The sequence below is a fragment of the Camelina sativa genome, chromosome 17, assembly GCF_030686135.1.
Source record: "Camelina sativa cultivar CO46 ecotype springtype chromosome 17, ASM3068613v1".
NCBI classification, from domain to species: Eukaryota; Viridiplantae; Streptophyta; class Magnoliopsida; order Brassicales; family Brassicaceae; genus Camelina; species Camelina sativa.
In genome coordinates this window covers 18129509-18152590 of record NC_141896.1, presented here as the reverse complement: position 1 = coordinate 18152590, position 23082 = coordinate 18129509, and the positions used below count along the sequence as shown (strand labels likewise).

At 34.9% G+C, this 23082-nt stretch overlaps 3 protein-coding genes and 1 long non-coding RNA gene across 6 annotated transcripts; 2 read left to right on the top strand and 2 right to left on the bottom strand.

The window, feature by feature from the left end:
- Positions 1–475: 475 nt before the first annotated feature.
- On the bottom strand, positions 476–5657 carry LOC104757109 (uncharacterized). Of its 2 annotated transcripts, none has more exons than XM_010479825.3 (8): positions 5096–5657; positions 3620–4338; positions 2391–3412; positions 2020–2195; positions 1284–1926; positions 1106–1187; positions 978–1025; positions 476–871 (listed from the first exon to the last, which is right to left on the bottom strand). In XM_010479825.3, the coding sequence occupies exons 1-8, from the start codon at positions 5409–5411 to the stop codon at positions 668–670; spliced, it is 3210 nt and encodes a 1069-aa protein (XP_010478127.2). In that variant the 5' UTR covers positions 5412–5657; the 3' UTR covers positions 476–667. The 2 variants fall into 2 exon arrangements, with proteins under 2 accessions (XP_010478127.2, XP_010478128.2); XM_010479826.3 differs by having other exon boundaries at positions 3620–4354; positions 5096–5469.
- A 2174-nt stretch (positions 5658–7831) lies between these two features.
- LOC104757108 (transcription factor RSL3) lies at positions 7832–9403 on the bottom strand. The gene is made up of 4 exons (XM_010479824.3): positions 8831–9403; positions 8546–8740; positions 8304–8435; positions 7832–8214 (listed from the first exon to the last, which is right to left on the bottom strand). The coding sequence occupies exons 1-4, from the start codon at positions 9179–9181 to the stop codon at positions 8119–8121; spliced, it is 774 nt and encodes a 257-aa protein (XP_010478126.1). The 5' UTR covers positions 9182–9403; the 3' UTR covers positions 7832–8118.
- Positions 9404–17346: 7943 nt separating this feature from the next.
- Positions 17347–22196, top strand: LOC147923977 (uncharacterized). Of its 2 annotated transcripts, XR_015586886.1 has the most exons (4): positions 17347–17409; positions 17642–17698; positions 17796–18126; positions 21977–22196. It is a non-coding gene; the product is annotated as an uncharacterized LOC147923977 (long non-coding RNA). The 2 variants fall into 2 exon arrangements; XR_015586885.1 differs by lacking the exon at positions 17642–17698.
- Positions 19366–21895, top strand: LOC104706358 (uncharacterized). The gene is made up of 8 exons (XM_010422545.3): positions 19366–19583; positions 19653–19742; positions 19825–19932; positions 20013–20264; positions 20345–20383; positions 20472–20771; positions 20868–21386; positions 21464–21895. The coding sequence occupies exons 1-8, from the start codon at positions 19374–19376 to the stop codon at positions 21737–21739; spliced, it is 1794 nt and encodes a 597-aa protein (XP_010420847.2). The 5' UTR covers positions 19366–19373; the 3' UTR covers positions 21740–21895.
- Positions 22197–23082: the final 886 nt, after the last annotated feature.

Sequence of the window (23082 nt, the reverse complement as noted above, 5' to 3'; positions counted from 1 at the left end):
GAATATTTGAGTTTCCATACATTTGTTCTTTTTTTGTTCTATATTAAGTTGGTTTTAGATTTTAACGATACATATATATGTATATATATACATTTTGAGTGAAATTTCTCTTGATGAGGCCTTTCTTATGAAGTTATATTAGTGTAATATGAATGAATATGGTTATCTTTTTTTTTCTTTTCTCATAAATAAGATATTTCGGAAATTTAATCTATTTGATTGCTTGTGTGGTTCATAACCATCTTAAAACATATTATCTGATTTTTAAAAAAATTTCACTAGGGTTTTCTTACATAATGTTTTAGCTAGGTTTTATTGTGTATATACTGGGACATACTTTGACTAATTTTGGTGATCATACTTTGACTAATTTTGGTGATCATCGACGAATTGCAGCATATAGATGGAAGCAAACGATTATAACAAAGATGAAACACATCACATCACCCACTTCAGTGGCAATGACACGACGCGATTCTGACAATACTATATGACTTTATATCTTGAGGAAGATGCAACAGCTAAATCGTTCAAACAAATCTACAATTGGTTCCCTCAAAAGGGGAGAAGAAAGAGTACTAGTAAGTTCATTTACAAAGTGATTTTGAACTACTAAAAGCAATGAAAGTCTTTCATTTACTCTCCTTTGTCCCGGATGGGATGTATGTCATGAGCACTCGGCGTTTGTATCCTTGGGCAAAATCAAGCCGATCAAGCATTCAGAAGAAGACGGGGAAACCGAAAGCAAGGAACATGTCTCTTGCGAGTGTGGAAGAATGAAGAGATGCCTTGCCCACATGGGACTTGATGCTGGGATTTTTATCACTCCTGCACAATCTCTCTGCTTCAAGTATGATATGAAATCTTGTAGCTGCCACACACACAAAATAAAGAAGTAAGTTTGAGAGAGTTATACCTACAAAGGAAAAAAAAAATTGCAGTAATTAACTCTAGGGTATGAAAAGTTGATCACATACCCCTTTACGATCGCTAAAAGTTGCCGGAATTAACTGACAGACCTCCCTCTGCAAAACATAATACCTCAAATCGTAAGTTAAAAGCTTGGAGTCAATAATTTTACTTGGCGATGGAGTTGGAAACTCACTTTGTGTGGTTGCGTACTCGTAAAAGTAGCTTTTACGTGCTTCATATCCGTGCGCTTGGTCATATCCAATTTAACTGGCCATCTGTAAGAAGGAATAAATGTTTAGCACATCACTTGATTATAGAGAAAGACACAATTTGAAAATAAGACATTAAAAGAGTGAGGTGTTGTCACTCACTGCACAGGCTCGGAAGATCCAATGATATATTTGCAAATGTCTGATTCCAGTCTCTGTGCAATGATTGTGGAGTAATGAACTCCACTTTTGGACAAAGCACCCTGCCATTGGTGCCCTCTATTTTGTTTGGAAGCCTCTGGTCCAGACAACTGTATGACCATTGGAGGTAAGCGTGGGGACGATGATGGTGAACAAGGAGGAGGGGGAGCCAAAGGTGGGTGTGAGTGAGGCAAAGGAGGTGGTGGAGCTTGAGGCGGAGGCGGCATCATTTCAGGTGGCGGTTCCGGTGGCTGGGATTGAGGTTGTAGTGGGGGCTGGATTACACAGGGTAATGAATGCCCTAAAGGCGGAGGTGGGTACACTTGATCAAATTGCTGAACTTGGGGTCCTTGTGTGTGAGAGACTGGAAGCACAGGAGGTGGCATGACTGGACCTGAAACCTGCTGCGGTGGAGGTCCTTGCATCTGTGATGATGTTGCTACAGCATCACCGCTTGGAGAGATTAGAGATCTTGAATCCCAAGAGCTGGTTGCAGGAGGATAAATGGTTTGTTGAACAAACGGAGATGGAGGAATTTGAGATGTTGGTGTAGCAGGCACTACAGGCTGTCCTGGAGCTGGCATAGGAACACATGGAGGAGTTCCTGAGACCGAGGCATGGTGGTCTTAATTTCACACACATATCTTTTCTGTCACAAGTGAACACGCATTCAGGAGAGATAAGAGACAAAATTTACCTCCTTGTGCAGAATTCGCATGAGTGCTACCAGAAGCAGGCCAGTTTTGCTGAAAGGTAGCTCCACGAGGTACAGAGTTACAGTGGTTATCCGTACTCATTAAGGGGGAAACATACTCCCCTGATCCACTATCCTGTTTCGATGATGGAGGTATCTGAAGGTGCCTCTCTGGATAACTGCTCAGACAAGAAACTTCCACATCAGACAAATGAGACAAAAATAAAAATAAAAACATGAAGTCCATATACCAAAGTTAGAACGCTCAGAGTGTGTGAGAAGATACAAAGTCTAGTGGATATGTTACTATTACTAATAATGTCAACAGTTCAAATCATCAGAGAAAACATAGGTCGGGAGAAGCGGAGACAAACCTTCCTCCATCTTCATGAGGCAAAGGACGATTGATTGATGCCAGGTGAAATTTACTCTTTTCTCCACGAAAAAACCTGAGATGGGCCATTACAATGGCAGCATCATCTGGTGTATCAAACTCCATCAGAAGGGCATGTTCATAGTACAGGTCAGTCACCATGCGAGGTCCCTTATAAAGAGCTTGCCGCGACTCATGGACAATTTCATCCCTCTCCCACTGACTATTGATGCTACCAATATACAAATGAGTACAATAACCATATGCTACTCCATTCAAAGATCCCCTTGCACCAACTCCTATATCCATAAATTTAATGCGCCAAGGAAATTGCGCTCGCAGATATTCTCGAGCTCTGATTGCATCAATTATACTTCTATATTCAGCTAGGGCAAATCCTTTCACTGGATCAAAAAAGAAACGGTCTACTGGGCCGTACCTATCAAGCTGAAACCTTAGATGACCTTCAGTTTCATCTGGTCCTAAATAGCCTAACCACAACTGGCCCGAAGCCGGAAAAATGTCAAAAGCAGTGGGGTCCCCATCCAAATACCAAACAATTTTCCCTGATGTAGGAATATGGGGTGATCCTGTAAGAACAAAACTGTTCCTACGATCCACAGAGTTAGTCCTTAAATCTGAAGGCACTCTTGCAGAAGGAGACGGAGTATGATGGTTTATCAATCCCCTTGGGACTGAAGATCTACCGCATGACAAGTCTCTCTGGTCAACAGTCTCAAAATCCATAGATCGTGAACCTCCCGCATCATAAACCGATCCAGCACTAGAGCGGACATCATTTTCTGCAGAACTGTGAGGTTTCACATGTGAAACTGATTTTCCATAATCATCCTCGTCACTCTCCATTTGACAATCTTCTGACTTAATATTTTTTCCAAGATATCCAAAGATTTCTTCTAGAGAAGGAATAGCACTGGATATATCCACAAAGGATGACAGGCTGCATATTTTCTTATACTGAAAGAAGGCCCACCTACCAGCGGAGGGACTCTTCCTAATAACCTGCATGAAGGATTCTTGAAACTATCAGACTTTTAGCAGTATACACCCATTACACATTAGCAATATATAGTTCCAAGAAAAGAGCAACTGAATGAAAAGAGTGACACAGCTGATGCTCAAGACAGGGAATAATAAAAATAACTAAAAACAAACTAAGATAATCAAATGCAACTTATTAAATTAATTCTACACTAATCAGAGCATTACCATTCCTAACAAGCAGCTCGTTAGACTGTTGGATGCTTCTTTGACCCCATTCAACACTTCCACGTTCTTACCAGTAGCCTCTATATTGTTAGAACCTGTCTGACCAGAATTCTCGTCTACTTCAGGTTCATTGGTAGCGGCATCAATATCATTAATCTTTTCTGTCAGATGAGTAATAAGATACCTCCCCGTGGCTACATCTTCTGTTGATGACGAATTGAAGAATCCGAAACAAGTGGCAATTGATTTTTTAGGGAAGTTGAAGAATACTTTCAGTAAAGCTAAAACACGAAATTGGGATAGTTTCATCAAAGGTAACGAGTTTCCATCTGAAAATTTTTGCATCAGCTGAGAAATCTTTTTGTCAGGTTCTTGCACCTCCAAATCGCTTTTATCAACTATCTGGAAAATATCTTTCCCCTCGAAGGACAGCACAAAGAAGGTTAACACATTTCTAAACACAGCAGAGCAGATATCCCGAGCCCCTAGTGATGACGTTTTCTTTGAATAAGCAGCAGAACATAGGTCAACTAGACCAAATATGCAGGCTTTAGCAGTTTGAAAAGCAATACCATCAGCATCTTGTCCTCCCTTTAAAGCATCCAAGCTGAAGTTATGCATGTCGATAACAGCTTGTATTGCATCTCCGATAGCAGTAGGGCAGTACAGTGCATATCGAGGAACGAGATCAGCCACAAGGCGCTTAACGCTAGTACAACCTGCAAGTATAAGCAACTACCTAAATCATTACTCTAACAAACTCCATTCTAAGGCTTATATTCTTGTACAGAAAATGACTATAGGAGGCTTTCCTCAAGAACTAGAATATATAAAACCATAAGTACTGATACATTCCGGCTTTCGCATACATAAAAAATTAATGGCAGGGGTAACATTAAAAGTTAGGAACACATGAAAGCTGACACAGTGTGATAAAATGGGCAACATAGATAGAGGCACCCCATCCAGCATATAAATAGCTTTATCAAGCTTCAAGACTGGTTGAGAAATCTAACTCCAGCCAGAGGAGACTCTAAGTCTAAGAACAATAACTTTTGTGATATCCTAACTACAAATACACAATCTAGGTGCAGCGTACTTAGGAACATTATCAGACTCTACCAAAAAAGGCGCATTAAAGGGACCCTACTTTGATTTAACATTTTGTACCAGAGAGAATGAATCTATCTAAATGTCTTCCTTCTAATCTACAACTAAGAAGAGTTCAAACACAAAAGTCACAATGCTAGAGCTAATGAAAAGGATTGTAATGTACTCAAAACTCTCCTAAACCCTAGTACTCTTCATCACCTAATTAAGTTAAGATAAGCCAACTGAAACTATTCCTTCTCTTACAAAAGATATCTAAAACCACAAAACTCAAAAAAAAACAAAAATCGAACTCCACCAACTCCACAAATAGCAGATTATCCAGTCCGTAAAACTGAATCAAACGGAAGAGTGAAGAAAAAAAACCTCTAGAAGCGGAGATGAGGGAGCGATACGATTGCTCAAGATTCGCAGAGCGGCCGCCACCATCTCTCTGAGAAATACAAGATTTAAGACGCTTATAGCAGTCATGCACTCTTCGAATTTCTTCTCTGTTCCTGTTTCTGGTTTGAATTTCCTCCTGAGATTGAGGCGACGGCGTCACCGGAGCCGGGAACGAGCTCACCACAGTAGAATGAGATGGGGATTCTACTTTCGGTGTCGGAGGCTGAGTCTGAGGCTGAGATTCAGGGACTGACTCGTACAGCCGACGCTTTTTGATAGGCTGCTCGGCGCAAGCCATGGCATCGACGGGGAGAGAGAGAGAGAGAGAAGAGAGGAGAGTCACGGTTCGCTGGTGTGTTCAGGACCCTCTTTGTTTAAGAGTTTAAGACCCTCTAACTCGCAGAGAGGCTCCACGGTGACGATTTGGTTTGACTAAAGCTTTTTAACACATCAAACCAAACCAAAATGAAGAAACCGGTTTTGTTTTTTGTTTTTTTTTGTTATTATACAATTGTTTTTAAAGGATTTAAGGAGTTTTAGTTAATAAACATTAGTATAACCAATCGTCCAAATTTATGATTGAATGACATAAATTTGTTTCTTTTTATTTTGGGAAAAAAACTAGATTGACCCAAATTAAGAAGTTATTTGCTAAACTAACTCATAAGTGAATGTTAGATAAGTTATTTTTTTGCCTAAAATACGCTTTTGTGCTTTGTTAAGAAAAAAAGAAAGTCAAGTTTACCCTCCCAGCATTTAAAAAAAAAAAAAAATATTTTCAAAAGTCTGTCGGACTAATTGTGACAGATTTGTTAGTATATGACAGATTTGTTTTTGTACAACAGATTTATTTTTGCATGACAGATTTATTATGACAGACTTTTTTTGTACGCCAGATTTTTTTTAATAATAGTTACGACAGATTTATAATTAGTGGCAAATTTATTTTTTATGACAGACTTATTTATATAGACACAACAGATTTTCATAATATATGGTAAGTTTTATATAATATCTGGCAGATTTATTTTTACAGTTATATCAGATTTAGTTTTTTCATAAAAAATTTGTCATAACGTGACATATTTTTTAACAGAAAATTAATTACTAATTTGACATCTAGTGACGACAGATTTGTTTTAAGTTACGATAGATTTTTTTATTTAAACAAAAATCTGTCGTTTGATAACAGATTTATTAATGTTTTTTTTTTAATTGCTAAAATAACCTACATAAATACCTATATTATGACAGATTTATTTACGTTATGACAGTTTTTTTTTTTTTTTGCTTCAAAAAATCTGATGTTTGATAACAGATTTATTAGATGTAAATGTTGTGACAATAGATTTCTTTTATATTATGACAGTTTTTTTCTTACAAAAATAATATTTTTATACATCAAATTTTTATATATCATATTTTTAAATAATATTTTAACATCATATTTGATACTTTATATTTTTTATAAATCATATGTTACAAAATATTTTTAATTATATTTTTAAAATCATATTTTTGTATAAATCATATACTGATAGTATTTTTAAACATCATATTCTTATACATTTTTTCTGTAAATCATCTTTTTTTCTTTAAATTGTTTAAACACCATATTTGTATATATTTTATTATATTTTCATATATCATATTTTAATAACATTTTATACATTTTATTTTTAGTTATATTTCATACATTATATTTTTTATAAAACTTATTTAAAAATAAAATTTTAAACATCAAATTTTTGAATATTATTTTATACATTATAGTTTAAAATCATATTGTTATTTTTTTTTTTATAAATCATATTCTAAATCATAGTTTTAAACATTATATTTTTATACATTATATTTATTTTTTCATTTTTCGTTTTATTCTTTTAAAAAATGAAAAAAAAAAATTGAAGGGTTTTTAGTCTTTTTACATAAAATTTGTGTCATTCTAGTTATAAGATGGAATGGAGTGTTAATCTAGTAATTAATTGCCAAATTTGGGTCAAACTGGTGTATTTTCACTTTTATTTTTTTGTAAGAGAGATGCAAGAAAATGCAATTGAAGGATATCAAATTTATGATTGAATGACACTAGTTCAGTCAGTGCTAATCACAAAAAAAAAAAAAAAAAAAAGTTTGTGCCAATGCACTTTTCTTTATGGGGCATTCATCCTTGATTGGAACAACTGTTAGTGAAGCATTAGCATTATGCAGCATGAGCAGTATGCTGCATAAGGTGTATGCTATTATTTATTAACAATGATATGTGATTGGTACAGCTGTTAGCATTTAGACATAAAATTACAAAATTAGACATTTTAAATATACAAATATAGTAAACTCTAGGTGATTAATAAGGGTAATTAAAATTGTATTTTAATAACTTTAAATCATTATGCTTAGAAAATGCTTCGTTTAGGAGTATTGGGCTGTGGAGCATTTAAAAACCTTTTATGCTCGTTTATGCTTTCTAAACAAAATTTGATTGGCTTTCTAAAATCTATATGCTCACTTATATACACTACCGATCAAACCGCCAGTCAACAAAATGTAGTTACCCACTAAAAGAACTACATCAGCGTTGCATAAAGTATGAATTCATCTTTTATCATGAGTTTGCTATAATTAAAGTCGGTCGAATAAATCAAATTATATCCCTCAACTGCATTTTGAATCCCTGGCAAAATTATTCAATTATATCTTTGTTTTCCAAATTGCAAAAGGAAGAAAGACTGTTTATTAAATTAGTCTGATGAATTGACTTTTTTATAATTTAAAAAAAATATAATTACAAAAAAGGAGTAAGAGTACCATAAGTTCTTTGAACCATAATGACGAAAAAGACAAAAGAAGTTAATTAAGAATAACAACAATATCTGAATGAACAACAATAAGAATGCAAATGGTAGGATCTTAGTGTAGATCTCTTTAGTTGGCCCAATTAAAGGATATATTATGTTCTAAAATGGGTTTTTTACAATTATTACGTTGTAACTTTTGTAAGTCCTTCACATAAGCCGAGCCAAAAGGTTGTGATGGAATCCCATGTCGAGTCCGTTGTAAGCCAATGGCGCGTACATCCATAGTTCGTCCGAGCTCAACAGCTATATACATTTATAACATTTTGGTTAATTAACTAGAACATGGATAATGTTATGTAGAGATTATAAACGACTTTATATAATCTGCATACCTTAATTTGAAGCTGCAAGAACTTCACGTAATGAACCGCTTCTTCAAGCATCGTGCTTATATCTACTTTTGTCCCGTTGGGGACAAGGTTCTGCAGTGTCTTGAGCCTTTCGTTAATCTTCTCTCTTCGTTTCTGCAAGAATTAATAATACAATTAAAAACTCGATCGTCTAGAAAAAGGAATGTTGTTCATTGTCATGTGGTTTTGATATAGAAGTTATATAAAGTTTAACGTTTTCTTACCCGAGCATAAAGGCTTTGAGGATCAGTGGCTGTTCCTTTGGTGGCTCGTGTTTTGCCTTTAACACTTGTGACCGAAGCTTTCTCATCATCGGAACTGTTGCTTAAGCTCTGACCATCTATACAATTAGTGTTGCTTTCGTCAACCGTATTGCTTTCTGAGCTTACCCTCTGTTTTTTCTTGGATTTTGCAATCTCCTATTTATCGAGTAAATGATAATGTATTTAGTTTATTATATAGTAATAATGAATGAAAGTAAACATTATATTTATTGATCTTCCACTTACTTGTCTTGTGAGGTCGCAATCAGAGTTAGTTTTGCATAGATTCTCCACGTTAAGTAGTTTCCTCTTAAGAGAAGACGTTTCTTGGATATGATTTTGATCCCAAGAATCAAGCATGGCCGGAAGATTTCCTCCAGGCATTGCACCAAATGGGAACATATCAGGAAGCAAGAGAGCATGATGATCAGAAGACAAGACATTGTTTTGGTGATGATGTTGATGAATATGACCATTGTAAAGGCTAGCGAGGCCAAGCATCTCGTCTCGCGGTCTGTCCTCTTTAGATGATGAACATTGATCAAAGTTGAACATCCCCAAGAGTGACTCCAATTCACCATCAACAAAAACGTCCATGGCTCTAACCTTCAACTTAACTCTTGTCTTTCTTCTTCTTGTTGTTGTTGTTCTTCTTTTTGTTTGTTGTTATAATAGCTCTGATCTTTTGCAACTATATATATATAGGTTGGAGATACTTGATGATGAAGAGAATATTTCTTGAGGAAGATTTGGTGATGATGAAGAGAGATCAAGAGATTCTTAAACTGGTACAATCATTTGTGTCGTGAACAAGTCGTTAATTAAATAAGTGAAATGAAGCCATGCATGATGATGAACACGATCAGTCAACTTGTGGGGTCGACAACAACAGGCTTTGTTCCTTCACGACACATTAATATAATCGTATTTATTTGGGTTTTGTGCAAAAAATCCCTTCAAATAATTTTTTTTTGCAACTTTACCCTCCAACTCAGGAAAATGCAGATCAATAACACCAAATCAAAAGTCACCCGCAATATAACCCTCGAACGTGTATAGATTTTGTAAACTGTGTATGTCTGTATATGAGTCTTAAAACTACGTCGTTTCTATATTTTAAAAATAAGGAAAAGGGTTGCAACTGAGATTCGAACCCAAGACCCCCACGACTGGCCCATACACTAACAACCACTATGCTGCGTCAACTTTTATTTAGCTACCAGACCAACATATATATATCTCATCGCCCCTGCGTAAACTAGCTGAATTGGAACACGAATCGGCGCTGTCACGGCGTTGAAACCCCTCCTCCCTCATCTCATTTGGATCTGGAGAAACCACACCATCGGAAGCAAAGATCGTCCCTGCTGCCACCGCCAATTCCGTTAGCATCATTCGCGTGAGGAAACTCGAAACAGAGGAAAACTCTTGGTTAGGTGAGGAAGAGCAGGATTCTCAGATCCATAAGCTCCGTCACCATTAAAAGAGGAGAATCCACCGGTGGCTGACATTTGGAGAAATTATCGTAGCCAAAGCTACCGTGCTCGGACGGAGAAGGGGTTTGAGCAACGAAATCTCCGTCATCAGAGGTTTTATATGTTCTTTGGTCCGCTTCTTCTGGAATGTTGTTGCAGCTTAGTGGTTGTTCATGTTTTAATTTGTTATGAAGGTCTACGGTTCGAATCTCAGTTGCAACCCTTTTCTTTAATTTTAAAATATAGAAACGACGTAGTTTTAAGACTCATATACAGACATACACAGTTTACAAAATCTATACACGTTCGAGGGTGTTATATTGCGGGTGACTTTTTATTTGGTGGTATTAACCTGCATTTTCCTGAGTTGGAGGGTAAAGTTGTAAAAAAAAATTATTTGGAGGGTTTTTTTGCATAAAACCCTATTTATAAACCCATCCATTCATCTCAATTAAATTTAAGGGAAATACATTATGTATAAGATGGTAAGAGATTAGTATAATAATGAAGAGAGACTTTACATTGGCCACACAATAGAAGCGGTGAAGAATATAAATATGGCCACGCCAATGCACGATTTATGAAATCATTATCGCAAATTCAACAAGTACACTAAAAAGAACAAGAAACTAAATAAAAGAAACCTTTTAATTTTAATCTATCCATGCCGTTTAAACCTTAAAGTACTATTTGTCCGGTAGGTCTCTCTTAACTACTTTTTTTGAAGGCAGCATGATATATTCGGCGTCGATGACTTAACTTATTTGGCTGAAGCTATGAGCTTTTAAGGAAGATTTGTATATGAAATAAACTCATTCGTAAGAACATCAAAAAAAATCTATTCAAAAGAAATAAAGAAAAAGGAAGATCAAAACCTAAGCCTATCTTACAAAATTTTGAAGGTCAAGGCAAACAAATAAAACGTATCTCTTTTGTGACTTGTGAGAAATTAAGTTTAGGTTAGGATACAAGACCACAACTCACTACAATTATAATGGATGTAACTGGTAACATGACTTGTTAATCATTTAAATCGCGTTAATGTTTAGCTCATTGTTAATGCAAAAATGTTACCGTTCATGATTGTATGTGTTTGTAGATATTTTGTGTTCGGTTAAACAATTAAAAAACAAAAAAAAAAGGAAATAAGCCATAAACTACGAAGACTTTGCGTATTTGGTTTTATACATTAAACTTCGTCAGTTAGAAAAACTTAACATTTTTTAGATGCAAATAAGGCGAAACTCAACACTCATATAAATGCATGGTTATCAATGATATAATATACATATTTATATATATTATGTATAAATAAATTAATCTAGTTATGGGCATGTGAAATGAATAAGCTAATTTGTATGTATTATAGTTGACTGTTTGCTAATAAATATTTTTAAAAAGTTATCTGAGCTTCTTATCTTTTTGGTCCGGCTGGGAGGCAAATTGCCTTATAACTTATAAAAGGTCAAGTAGGTATGTAATGTATAATCGGATAAAAGATAAACTAAAACATAATTATAATAATATTAGGACGGCACAGAATAGAGTTGGAGATTCCGACAAGATGAGATTCAAACTCGTTTTTTGTCTTAAGATCATCCCCACATAAAATCTTCTTTACAAGTTTTTTATAAAAGAAAAATTCGAAGAAAATAAAAATCACAGCTTAAAGATATGTTCAATTGTCTATACGTTTCAAAATTACAGGACGGGTTAAGAGGTACAATGCATCTTACGGATTTGCCTATCTGTTTCATTCCTTCTTAAGACTCATTACTTCTCTAACATTCGAATTCCGTGTATAATACACACGGGTTCATGGAATGTGTCCTTTACATCATATCGTTTTTGATACTCTTATGGTATTGGTATATAATCACATTTTTAGATAATCATCAATGATTTGACTTGTACGAATTGTTTTTTTTCTTAGCATGCATGTTATATAAAGAAACTAAAGTAAATTGGTGTGGCATGATTACTGCTCGTTTTCTTGTCTCTCGTTTAAAGTCAGAATGTCTTCGTATTCATATTCCATTGAGTAGGAGAATCATCGTTTGTTCTGGTCCGATATTATAATATGATCCGATGAATGAGAATGGTTGGTACATTCGAGCTTATAATACGACGAAAACTTTACATAATAATTTATATACGACGAAAGACACTAGCACTTCTCTAATACTAGTATACTACCCTACAATCCGAATGAGACCTTTGAGTTACCTTTTTGTGCAAGTGTTTTCGTTATACATGTAGTTAGTTAAGGTATTCATCTTATTTTGTTCTAGTTGACTTTAAAATACTAATAATAATAAAGAAGTACGGTTAGGTATTCATCTTATTGTCTTCTAGTTGTATTTACTAGTTAGTTTACATATTTGGTAAAAATAAATCCTAAGAATGGCGGTTTACTCCAATTTTGTTCTTGTTTTCAATGTTTTGTGAACTTATTTATACCAAAATAACAACACATTTAATGAAATATGAGTATATGCATCTCCTCTTTTTATTTGACAGATTAGCTAGTTTTGAGTGAAAAATATTTAGGTGTCAAGTTGAGAGTAATGCTATAAATTCATTTGTAAAAATTGTGCTTATGTGTTAAGTTAAGAGTATTTGATATAATTTTCTTCAATAAATAGGGAAAATATAATTTCCCAGTTGATAAATTAATTTATGAGTAATCGAAACCAATAAACATATTAAACAACAGATAGAGCATCTGTTAAACAAACTTTTGGGTGGTGCGGGAATGATATGGCCTCTTTGGCCATGGCTTGTTCGCAACTATGTCGTTTTGGAGGACAGTAACCGACAATTTGATATCCCTTCGAAACTTCAAACTAAATGTCAACATATAACTTGAAATAACTTCCAACTCTTTGGATAAATCTTGTGGATAGGTTATCACAGCTGAAGTTAATGGCATTACATTATACACAACAAAATGATTGAAAAAGTTGTAGGGAACCTATATCAATACAATAAAAATTGGATGTGCTTCTCTCCAGTATTGACATCTCAGCTTTTTAGTTACAAGTAGAGTTCACACACCAGTTAAAATAGTTAGTCAATCAAATTATAAGGATTAATACAGCTCAATATTTTTGTCCAATAATAATCTTTCTCCATTCCACATCATTCCTTCTGCTTTTTATTACGGGCCCAGCCCAATTACAATGATGTCCAAGAAAAACAGTAAAAGAACTCAAATTAGCCAGTGTATGGCAACTGAGGAAGGTGACGAGCAACATACACTCAACACCAGAGGAAAGAAAGAGAACATTGAAACCCTAATCGGAGGTCAACCAAAGAAAAGAACAATAGTCTCAAACCATTCTTGAAGCAAGTGAAGGCTGCCAGTCTCTCATACTTGATGCTATGTTGGCTGTCAAATTGAACCTTAATATTCCACTCTTTTTCTGTGTAGAAATTTTGAGTCTTTCTTTAGTTATAAAACTCAAAGAAAGATTTAGATCAGAGGAAGCTCCCAAAAAATCTAACGAGTAACCGATGATCCAACTTAGCCCCATAGTCCACCAGCGAAGTGTGTGTTCAGACTCATTAAACGAGATCTGATCCTTGTTGCCATCAGAAAACTCTGAACCGTTGTTGTTATGAAACCTGGTGCTGGTAGGATCGTGGCGGTATCGAATCACGGATATAGTGGTAGTAGTTCGAGTGAGTCAGCTATGGAGAAGACTGTGTTTAAGATAAAATTAAAGTATTTTGATGATTAGGCTAAAGGGGTTGAGAAGTTTTACAGATTTGGATTTAAAAGAAGCTAGAACATTGGTGCAGAAGACTCTTGAGATTTGAAAGCTAGATTCTGCGGCATAGTGCGGTTTTTTCTAGAAAAAAAAAACTATAAAAACATGTTTTACCACGATTACCCTATGAATTATGATTTTAAAAAGTACAAAACAAAAAGAAATTATAAAAGAAAACATATAAAAACAAATCCGCAGCGTAGCGCGGGTACTAACTTATGTTTAAATTATCGTTAAACCATAGGGGTCATAGTAATAATTTACTATGACCGTGTATATCAGTATACTGTATATATTAGAATATGTACATAAATAATTTAAATCCTCGATCTCGTGTGTTTCTGTTAAATTATTTGACAGCCTAAAAGAAAATCCCGGAATATAGTATGTATATATCATATAATCATTTACTCCTAATTATGATACATCCTCTATAATTTAATTGAGAAGTCATGTAAGAGAAGACAATGGTAATGTGTCAATGTGAGAGCCACAGAGCAAGTCAAGGAAAACATTTTGTGTTCACTAAACTAAAACAAATGAATGCTTCTAAGCGTAATGTATTGCAAATATATCATTCTGCACATTCTTGCTAATTTCATACTAATAAGTAGTATAGTCATCAAGGAAACTTAGATGTCGCGTTATTATTGGTCCCAAGTTAAACTTTATGATAAAAATAAGATGAATTACTCCTTATCAATTACTATATGGAAAAGTTAATCGCAGATCGACCCAAATTATTAGCCAAATTTATGCATTTGATTAATAGTTAACGCCAAAATTTAAACATGTGAGAAAGTCGTAACGTTTTATGATTTGTCCACAGATTAACAATTTGCGTAGGTTACTTTGACTGGCAGAGAGATTTTACAGACTTTCATAAGAGAATAAGTTTTAATTTTTAGAGTGGACCAGAATGGACCCAAACCTTTTTAACCCAACGCGTATTGCCCAAACTCAAAGAAGAACGACTCGTCCTCTAACCCCAAGGCCCTACTTGATTTACAAAATCTAAATCCTCATTTTTCTTAATGACCTAATTTTTATACATATGATGATAATATGAGTACTGTTTAAATTCCATACCTACCTTCAGTTTTAAACTTTAAAATGTAGAGAGACTACAAGATTTTGGCTCTCTACATATATAATGTATCAATCAAATCTCGAATTTCACATTCAGATTACATATTTTCTTGTTATACTTCTAGAACAGATGAGTAATTTACCAAAATTCTTTCTAAATGTCATAACGATGTTACAGGAGCTGGGGAAATAAATTTGAATTACGCGCGCTAATATCATAATCACCGTACTTTTAATATATATCAACTTCTCGTAAGTTGAAATGGTCCAAAAGATAACTAGGCAACTTTTGAGTTTTGTCTTTGAATGAACTTTTTATTTGTGAGAAGGTAAAGGTAAGAGGTTTGGTGTGAGAGAGCTTTATCCAGAAGGCAATGCGTGACCCATGCATGATGACACGCCGACTAATACATTTTTTTGGTTCTCTGCATCACATATGGCCACCTCACACAAGTTTCATGTTTTCCTTTATACACATATATTAGCTAGCTCATCTTTGTTTTCATTTACATAATATCAGTGTCTCTTATATGCACTATTTGAACCTGGATCTAATCCATACAAAACAAGGATGCATGCCACGACGAGGCTCTTTAAACCACAAATGGCTATCTGTGTTGTAATCAAATTATAAACATATATATTTTTGTTGGATATCATGATTACAGCAGCCTCTCAAAAGAATTTATAGCAGATATATCCAAATTGCTTTATATTATGTATATTTCTTGACGCGTTATATAAGATCAAGGTTATGTTGGATAACGTGTTAACAAAAACTCCTTTAGTTGTGAGACTTTTCAAAAATACTACTTTTAGGTTAGCAACAACTTGACGACATATAAAAAAAAAGAAGAGGGTTAGCAACAACTATATCAAATCCAGCACAAAAATAAAAACCGAAACATTATTACATTGGAATATGTTTCTAAAGTAGAATTTATAAGTTCGTATCTAGCTAGTAATTGTTTAGGACGATTTTTTTTTATAAATTTAAATCGAACTATTGATTTAAAGTCAAGAGTGTTAGTAAAATAACATTGTACCAAATAGTTATGATGTAGTGGGTTTTTACTTGTGGAGCAATTATCGTATAGATCTACGTTAATTATTAAAAAGTTTTTAATGCAAATTTATATAGACTACTTATGTTTAGCCAGTCGAAATTATGTCATACTTTATATATATTTTAAAAAATCGATAAATAACTTGTTCAATGATTATATTCATCTTGAGAAAATTAGTAAAATGATAAATTGTGAGATTTTTGCTGTAAATATTATAAATTATGCTTTAATACATAAAAGATTGGTCCATTACTCTATTATTGTCCTCTGTTTGATACCTTTCCAATCTAAATTTATCATCTTCGGACTATATATATATCTTAGCGACGACAACACAAATGCCGTTTACCGGTTAACTGTTTGCGTCAATCAATTAATGAAGAAAAGTAAACCGGACGGTTAGTTGAGCGTTGAAGAAGAAGAGAGGAGCGCCGCGTGAAGAAGAAATGAGGAAGAGTCAAATGTCGTCGCTTTTTGTTTTAGTCAAATGTAGTTCGTTTCCCACATCTACACTGTCACACAGAGATATAAATATTAGTAATAAATTAGTGTAGTAGTACCAAGTTACCAACAATGTTGGTTCCTTCGATTTAATTAAATTATTAAGTTGGTGGATTGGACTGTGTCACTACAACAAATATGTACATTGATAGCAGACGGATATAGCTCATTTTCCGTCACTGCTATGAAAGATGAGATTTTTTTTCGCTTACTTTTTAATAGCATCTTATTAACGCTATGATAGGAAAATTATGTAGCGGGAAACAAAAGTGACTTTTGTCCGCCAATACTTAGTGAAATTATTCACTTAATCGCCAAATAAAAAAAAAACCCAAAAACTCGACACACTCTCTCTCTCTCTCTCGTTACAACCTAAGCTCAACCTAAGAAGATTTCTTCTTCTAAATTCTCTGTGTGTGCTCAAATTCTTCTAAATTTCTTATCAATTCTTCAGTTTTATCGCCGTTTGTGAAAAGCCCCAATTTCGCCGTTTGTGAAAAGCCCCAATTTCGCCCTAAATCTCCATATCCATCGCAATTGATAGCTCGAATCCATTTTTGAGGCATGTCTTTCTTCTTCCTCCTAATTTCGTTATTTGTTTCGATTATTTGTGATTTCAAACAGCTTTTGATTTCGATAAGGGTCAGATTTAGTTATCTGTTTTGTTAGGGTTCGATTTATCTAGATTTATTTCGTTATCTGTTTTTTAGGGTTCGATTATTTACAGATTTTGAGAATGTGGAGTTTCGAATCCATCTGTTTTGTTAGGGTTCGATTATTTACAGATTTGACTCAAAAATAGCTTTTGGATTTGAGTATTTGCGCCTTCATAAACTGAACGATTTTTTTTTTTTCCCAAGTGTTGGTGATTGAAATGTTGGGGAACTGAAGCTTCTCATTTCTCTGTACTCACACAACAGGTTAGTATCACTCAACCAATAGTTAAACATTATTATTACACACGAATATTGGTGATTGCTATGTTTTGTCCTTTGAGTCTGATTCGTATAAATAGTGATTAGATTAGTGAGATTTTACACAGTTAGATATTGGTTTAAGAGCATCTGTATGTGTCTGAAGTAGTGCAGTATTGTCTGAATTGTTGCTTAATGTGAGCTTTGTATAATATGTATCTCTATTTTATCTATAAAGGTTAAAATTTATATTATAACATATAATGTTGGACAAGGCATGGGTGCATCTATGCAGGTAAGGAATTATATTTCATAATTAGGTTTTATTTTGGGTTTGGATACTTTAAGATGTTCTTTTAGTTATGATTTTTTTCTTTAATTATCCATTGAAGAGCTGATCCTGGTTATAAAAGTGGAGCTTGGAAATTTGTAAGGGATGTGTCTGCGGCTTTAGGTGACATAGAAATGATAATATGTCCTTGTAAAGACTGTCGTAATGTAGTACGACAGTTAAACAGTGTTGTGGTTGAGCATCTTGTAATAAGAGGGATGGATGAGGCATACAAGGTGCATAGTGATTGGTATCATCATGGAGATGTGAAGTCAGTAGATGAATTTCAAAGTAAACCAACTCAGTGGAATGAGGAAGTTTTTGAGTTATATAAAGCTGCTGAATTTTTTGATCAAGAGTTGGCTTTTAGAGGTGACTTAGCTGACCAACCTGTGGGCGACTTAAGTGAGATTGCAGAGGGTGAGGACCAACAAGAGGATGAGTTCCTTGCAAAGATCCGGGATGCTGAAACCCCACTATACCCTAGCTGTTCAAACCACAGCAAGTTATCGGCTATTGTGACTTTGTTTAGGATTAAGACACATAATGGCTGGTCGGATAAGAGCTTCAATGAACTGCTTCAGACATTGCCAAGCATGTTGCCAGATGGTAATGTCTTTCACACATCATTGTATGATGTCAAGAAATTTTTAAAGAGCTTTCATATGGGATATGAAAAGATCGACGCATGTGTTAATGATTGCTGCCTCTTCAGAAAGAAGTTAAAGAAGCTTGATAAATGTCCCAAATGTAATGCTTCACGGTGGAAGACTAATAAGCGGACTAATGAGGTAAAGAAAGGTGTCCCACAGAAAGTATTAAGATATTTTCCAATTATACCAAGGCTGAAGAGAATGTTCAGATCAGAGGACATGGCTAAGGACTTACGGTGGCATTACACTAACAAGAGCACTGATGGAAAACTTCGACATCCAGTAGATTCTGTTACATGGGCTCAGATGAATGAGAAGTATCCTTCATTTGCAGCTGAAGAAAGGAACATACGGCTTGGGCTGTCCACAGATGGATTTAATCCATTCAACATGAAGAATAGTAATTATAGTAGCTGGCCTGTGCTATTGGTAAACTACAATTTGCCTCCTCACCTTTGTATGAAGAAGGAGAATATAATGTTGACATTATTGATTCCTGGTCCACAACAACCAGGTAATAATATTGATGTCTACCTAGAACCTCTTATTGAGGATTTGAATCATCTGTGGAAGAATGGAGAGCTAACGTATGATGCTTTTAGTAAAAGTACATTTACTCTAAAGGCAATGCTTCTCTGGACCATTAGTGATTTTCCTGCGTATGGAAATCTTGCTGGTTGTAAAGTAAAAGGTAAAATGGGATGTCCTATGTGTGGGAAAAATACTGATAGTATGTGGTTGAAGTTTAGCAGGAAACATGTCTACATGTGTCATAGAAAAGGTTTGGCTCCAACACACAGATATAGGGAAAAGAAGACTTGGTTTGATGGAAAAGTTGAGCATAGGAGAAAGTCAAGAATTTTAACTGGTCATGAAGTTCATCAGAATCTGAAAAACTTCCAAAATGATTTCGGAAATGTGAAAAAGGCTGGGATGAAGAGAAAGAGAACTGTCTATAAAGAACCAGTGTTTGTGAGTGTAAGTGAATGCAGGCAAGGTTTGAGCTTGATGAAGATTGGCAAAGGATATCTGTGATTCACCAGATGGGACATTTGTGGCGATCACACAAGTCTGTCACGGTGAAGGCTATAAATTTGGCTGCAAATAACCAAGAGAGGATGAATTTGAGACCACCAAATATTGGTCCTGTTGATTGGCAAAAATTTGTCAAACTCAAAACTAGTGCTGCATTTAAGGTAATTACTTGTGATTATAATTGTTTAGTAGTTGATTGGTGATTAGTAATTAACATGTTTCATTATTAGGCCGTGAGTGAGAAATATAAAGCAAAAAGAAAGAATCAGATACCTCACACCACTAGTCGTAAAGGGATCAGCAGACTAACAGAAGAAATGGCAAGCATATATACTACAACTATGTTGTTTATTATTATACATAGTGCTTGTACTGTTACTGAAATTTTGTTTTCTGGAACAGAAAGCTGAAAGTGAAGATCCTTCCAGCGTGACAAGACTAGATGTTTGGATCAAGTCTCGCACCAAAAAGGATGGTACACCAGTAGATACGAATGCAGCTGATTTGATTGTAAGTCTGAATAGAGTTGTACACCAGTAAATAGTGTGTTATCGACTAGTAAAACCTGAAACTGTCTTTATGTTTTTCAGCAAAAAGCAGCTGAAATTGGTGGAAGTGATGCTCCAGCATTTTTAACAAATCCAGATGAAGATCACCTCGCCAAGCTTTTAGGACCTGACAATTCTGGTAGGCTGAGGGCAATGGGTAGAGGCATGAGTAAGACCAAATTAGCTTGTTTACAAATGCAGAGCAAGTGTATGGCTGAAATGGAAGAGCGGCAAGTAAAATTAGTAAAACAGGTCAATGCCTTGGAAAGTGAACTTGGCAGAATCAAGAATCAGGTTAGATACTTAAGAGTTCTCTACTATTCATCAGCCAGTTAGAGTAATATAAATTGATGTTATTTTTGTTTATGTTACAGAGACCAGAAGCTGAAATGGATGAAAACTCAGCTGCAAGAGTAACATATTCTTACTTCTTTTCATATCAGCTAAGTGATTCTTCTTAGTGTCGTTTATGATTCTTAGTTGCTCATGAAATTGTTGCAGAGTGTAAACAAAAGAGCACATCCTAAGTGTGTGTTTGTTGATTGGTCTGACATTGATGAAAATGTTGGTGAGGGTCGGATTCTTTCTTCTGATCCGGATGACATAGTGAATGACTGTCGTCTTGGCCCTTATGATCTCAAAGTGTTAGTTGAAGCTGCATATAAACCAGATGCATTTCTATGGAGACCTGCACAAAAGATCTTTCATATGAAAGAAGCTGTTGGACATATAATCGCATGGCCAACTGATAAGTGTAGACTGGTAGACAACAACATCCAAATGGAAGACATTGCCCCTATGGTATTTATAATTTCTAGCAATGTGTTAGCAATGTATTACCCCTGTCTATAATGCTAATTAATTATATTGGATTTGTTTACTGATTGTGTTTAACAGGGTATACAAGGAAACAAATGTAAACTATTGGATTTGTCTAAGGGTGACGTCATTGTTGCTGAGGGGCGTTGGGAGACACAAGAACCAAGTGCGTTGGTTAACGGAATTCCTCTTGGACCAAAAGCAGTTAAAGTATTTGTGGATTCAGTAAAGCAGCCTGATACATCACTATGGAGACCTACAGCTGAAATGTCATTTCTTGAGGACTGTTTGATGGCTTACGTATCTTGGCCCCTGAGTAAGGTTGATTTTGAAAATCCCTCAACTCCAACTGGTCAGAATGCTACATCACATGCTTCTTTGTCTGCATCAAAGGCCAAGTCTGCAGCCACAGCTTCTAAGTCTGCTACAGAGTCCAAAACTTCAGCAACAGCTTCAAAGGCTGCATCGCAGGCCAAATCTGCATCTATGTCTTCTAAGTCTGCATCTGGTTCTGAGTCTCCTGTTGATGATGCAACGGGTCCAATATCACCAATAAAGAATACTTTACCATCACAGTCTCCTCTCAGGAAGTCTCCAGTAAGTGTTTTCATATGTTATGAAGTTGTTTTTGTTAATTATATGATGACTGATGGTTTATATTGTAAACATGGCAGCGCATTAATAAAGTTATTTCCAAGGAGAATAAGAAGTGCAAGTTGATGGATTTAACTGAAAAGAATAGGGTTGTGGCTGAAGGACGATGGGGAACAAATGATCCAGAACATAAGGTTCACTTTACTCGCTTGGGTTCTAATGCAGTTAAAGTGTGGATAGATGTTGTGAAGGTGAAAAATGTAAAAGTTTGGAGGCCATCCGATGAAATAGAGATTATTGAAGATGCACTTAGCTCCTGCATTGCTTGGCCAGAGAACAAGGTCATTATGTCTTAAACTGATGGTTTTATTGTGTAATGTTAAGTACTTGAGATTGCTTGTTTATTTTGGATGTTCTTGAGACTTTGATGGTAAACTGATGTTCTTGAGACTTTTGTTATGTATTTTGGATCTGAGACGTTTATTAATCAGATTTTATGAGATTTTATAAAACAGGTTATGTGTGCTATAATCACATATCAGAAAATGCTATAAAAGTACAGGTAAACGTTATGATAAAAGAATATACCATAGCACAGTAAACAAGATAAAACAGCATTTCGCAACAGCTATATTAGATATGTATAACATAGCACGAAAAATTAAATATTGTATAAATTTTTGCAAAATTATAATCTTGATAATACAGCAGTTTATTAGAGCTATGCTATAAAACTATAACATAGCACGAAAAAACAAATGTTGTATAAATTTTTTCAAAATTATGATCTTGATAATATAGCAATTTCTTAAAGCTATGTTATATTTTTATAACATAGCATACGTAATAAGTGCTATTGTATATGGGGTACATATAATAACAGTGCCCTAAAACAGCGCTCATGAAAACGCTATCAAAGACCTATGATAGCGTTTTTCTCTGGTTAACAATGTGCATATTTGTTGTAGTGTGTGGAAGCTTGAAATAGTCTTTTTACTAATCATGCTACCGTCTCAGACCTCTCATTAGTCCTTACCTCCACCTTTTTCAATATGAAATACTGTTCAAAAGCTTTTGAACGGTTTACATTTCGGCATTTTAGATTCTTATTCTCGTCTTTAATCATACACATACCCAACAAAAACAAATATCATTCGAATATTATATATTAACCTTTAAGGCTGTTAGAATTTAATCTACGATCGAGCTTAAGGTCGAACCATTTACTTTTAAAGACACAAACAGCAAGTCTGAACTAGCAGCTCAACTTTATGTATCGAACAATTTTAGTTTACCTAATTTATTTGGCTCTTGATTTTTTAATGTAACACGTTTCCAAATGAATCTTTGTGTAAAGATATTTCCGAAGATGCTTTTTTTTTTTGTTGTTGTTGCAAATATTGGTTAGTAGTAGTTCATAAAGACTTCCTTTTGTTTTTTTTGTCAACTAGTTAGTAGTTATAACTATCTATCTTCTTAAAAGTAAACCGAAACGTGTACCATACGAGTACCATCATCAGCCATGACAACCACATAAACTCTAGAATATTGTGTAAGGCGGCATCACTAAAATTGAAGGAAAAAGTCATCTTAGCCGACCTCTTCTTTTGCTCCTCTCTCTCACACACTACTTGCACACGTGTACTAGGTCAAACCAAACGTGCCCAAATTATTTTTCTCTCTTTACCCCGAAATAAAA

What these genes read in the sequence shown, in the direction of transcription:
- LOC104757108 (XM_010479824.3), bottom strand. Translation starts at nt 9,181, where the DNA reads ATGGACGTTTTTGTTGATGGTGAATTGGAGTCACTCTTGGGGATGTTC. An exon ending in ATTGCGACCTCACAAGACAA is followed by an intron (nt 8,741 to 8,830) that starts GTAAGTGGAAGA and finishes CTCGATAAATAG; the next exon opens with GAGATTGCAAAATCCAAGAA. An exon ending in TCTTGCAGCTTCAAATTAAG is followed by an intron (nt 8,215 to 8,303) that starts GTATGCAGATTA and finishes AAATGTATATAG; the next exon opens with CTGTTGAGCTCGGACGAACT.
- LOC104757109 (XM_010479825.3), bottom strand. Translation starts at nt 5,411, where the DNA reads ATGGCTTGCGCCGAGCAGCCTATCAAAAAGCGTCGGCTGTACGAGTCA. An exon ending in CCTCATCTCCGCTTCTAGAG is followed by an intron (nt 4,339 to 5,095) that starts GTTTTTTTTCTT and finishes TTATACTTGCAG; the next exon opens with GTTGTACTAGCGTTAAGCGC. An exon ending in CGAGTACGCAACCACACAAA is followed by an intron (nt 1,026 to 1,105) that starts GTGAGTTTCCAA and finishes TATGTTTTGCAG; the next exon opens with AGGGAGGTCTGTCAGTTAAT.
- LOC104706358 (XM_010422545.3), top strand. Translation starts at nt 19,374, where the DNA reads ATGCAGGCAAGGTTTGAGCTTGATGAAGATTGGCAAAGGATATCTGTG. An exon ending in AAACTAGTGCTGCATTTAAG is followed by an intron (nt 19,584 to 19,652) that starts GTAATTACTTGT and finishes TTTCATTATTAG; the next exon opens with GCCGTGAGTGAGAAATATAA. An exon ending in ATGAAAACTCAGCTGCAAGA is followed by an intron (nt 20,384 to 20,471) that starts GTAACATATTCT and finishes AAATTGTTGCAG; the next exon opens with AGTGTAAACAAAAGAGCACA.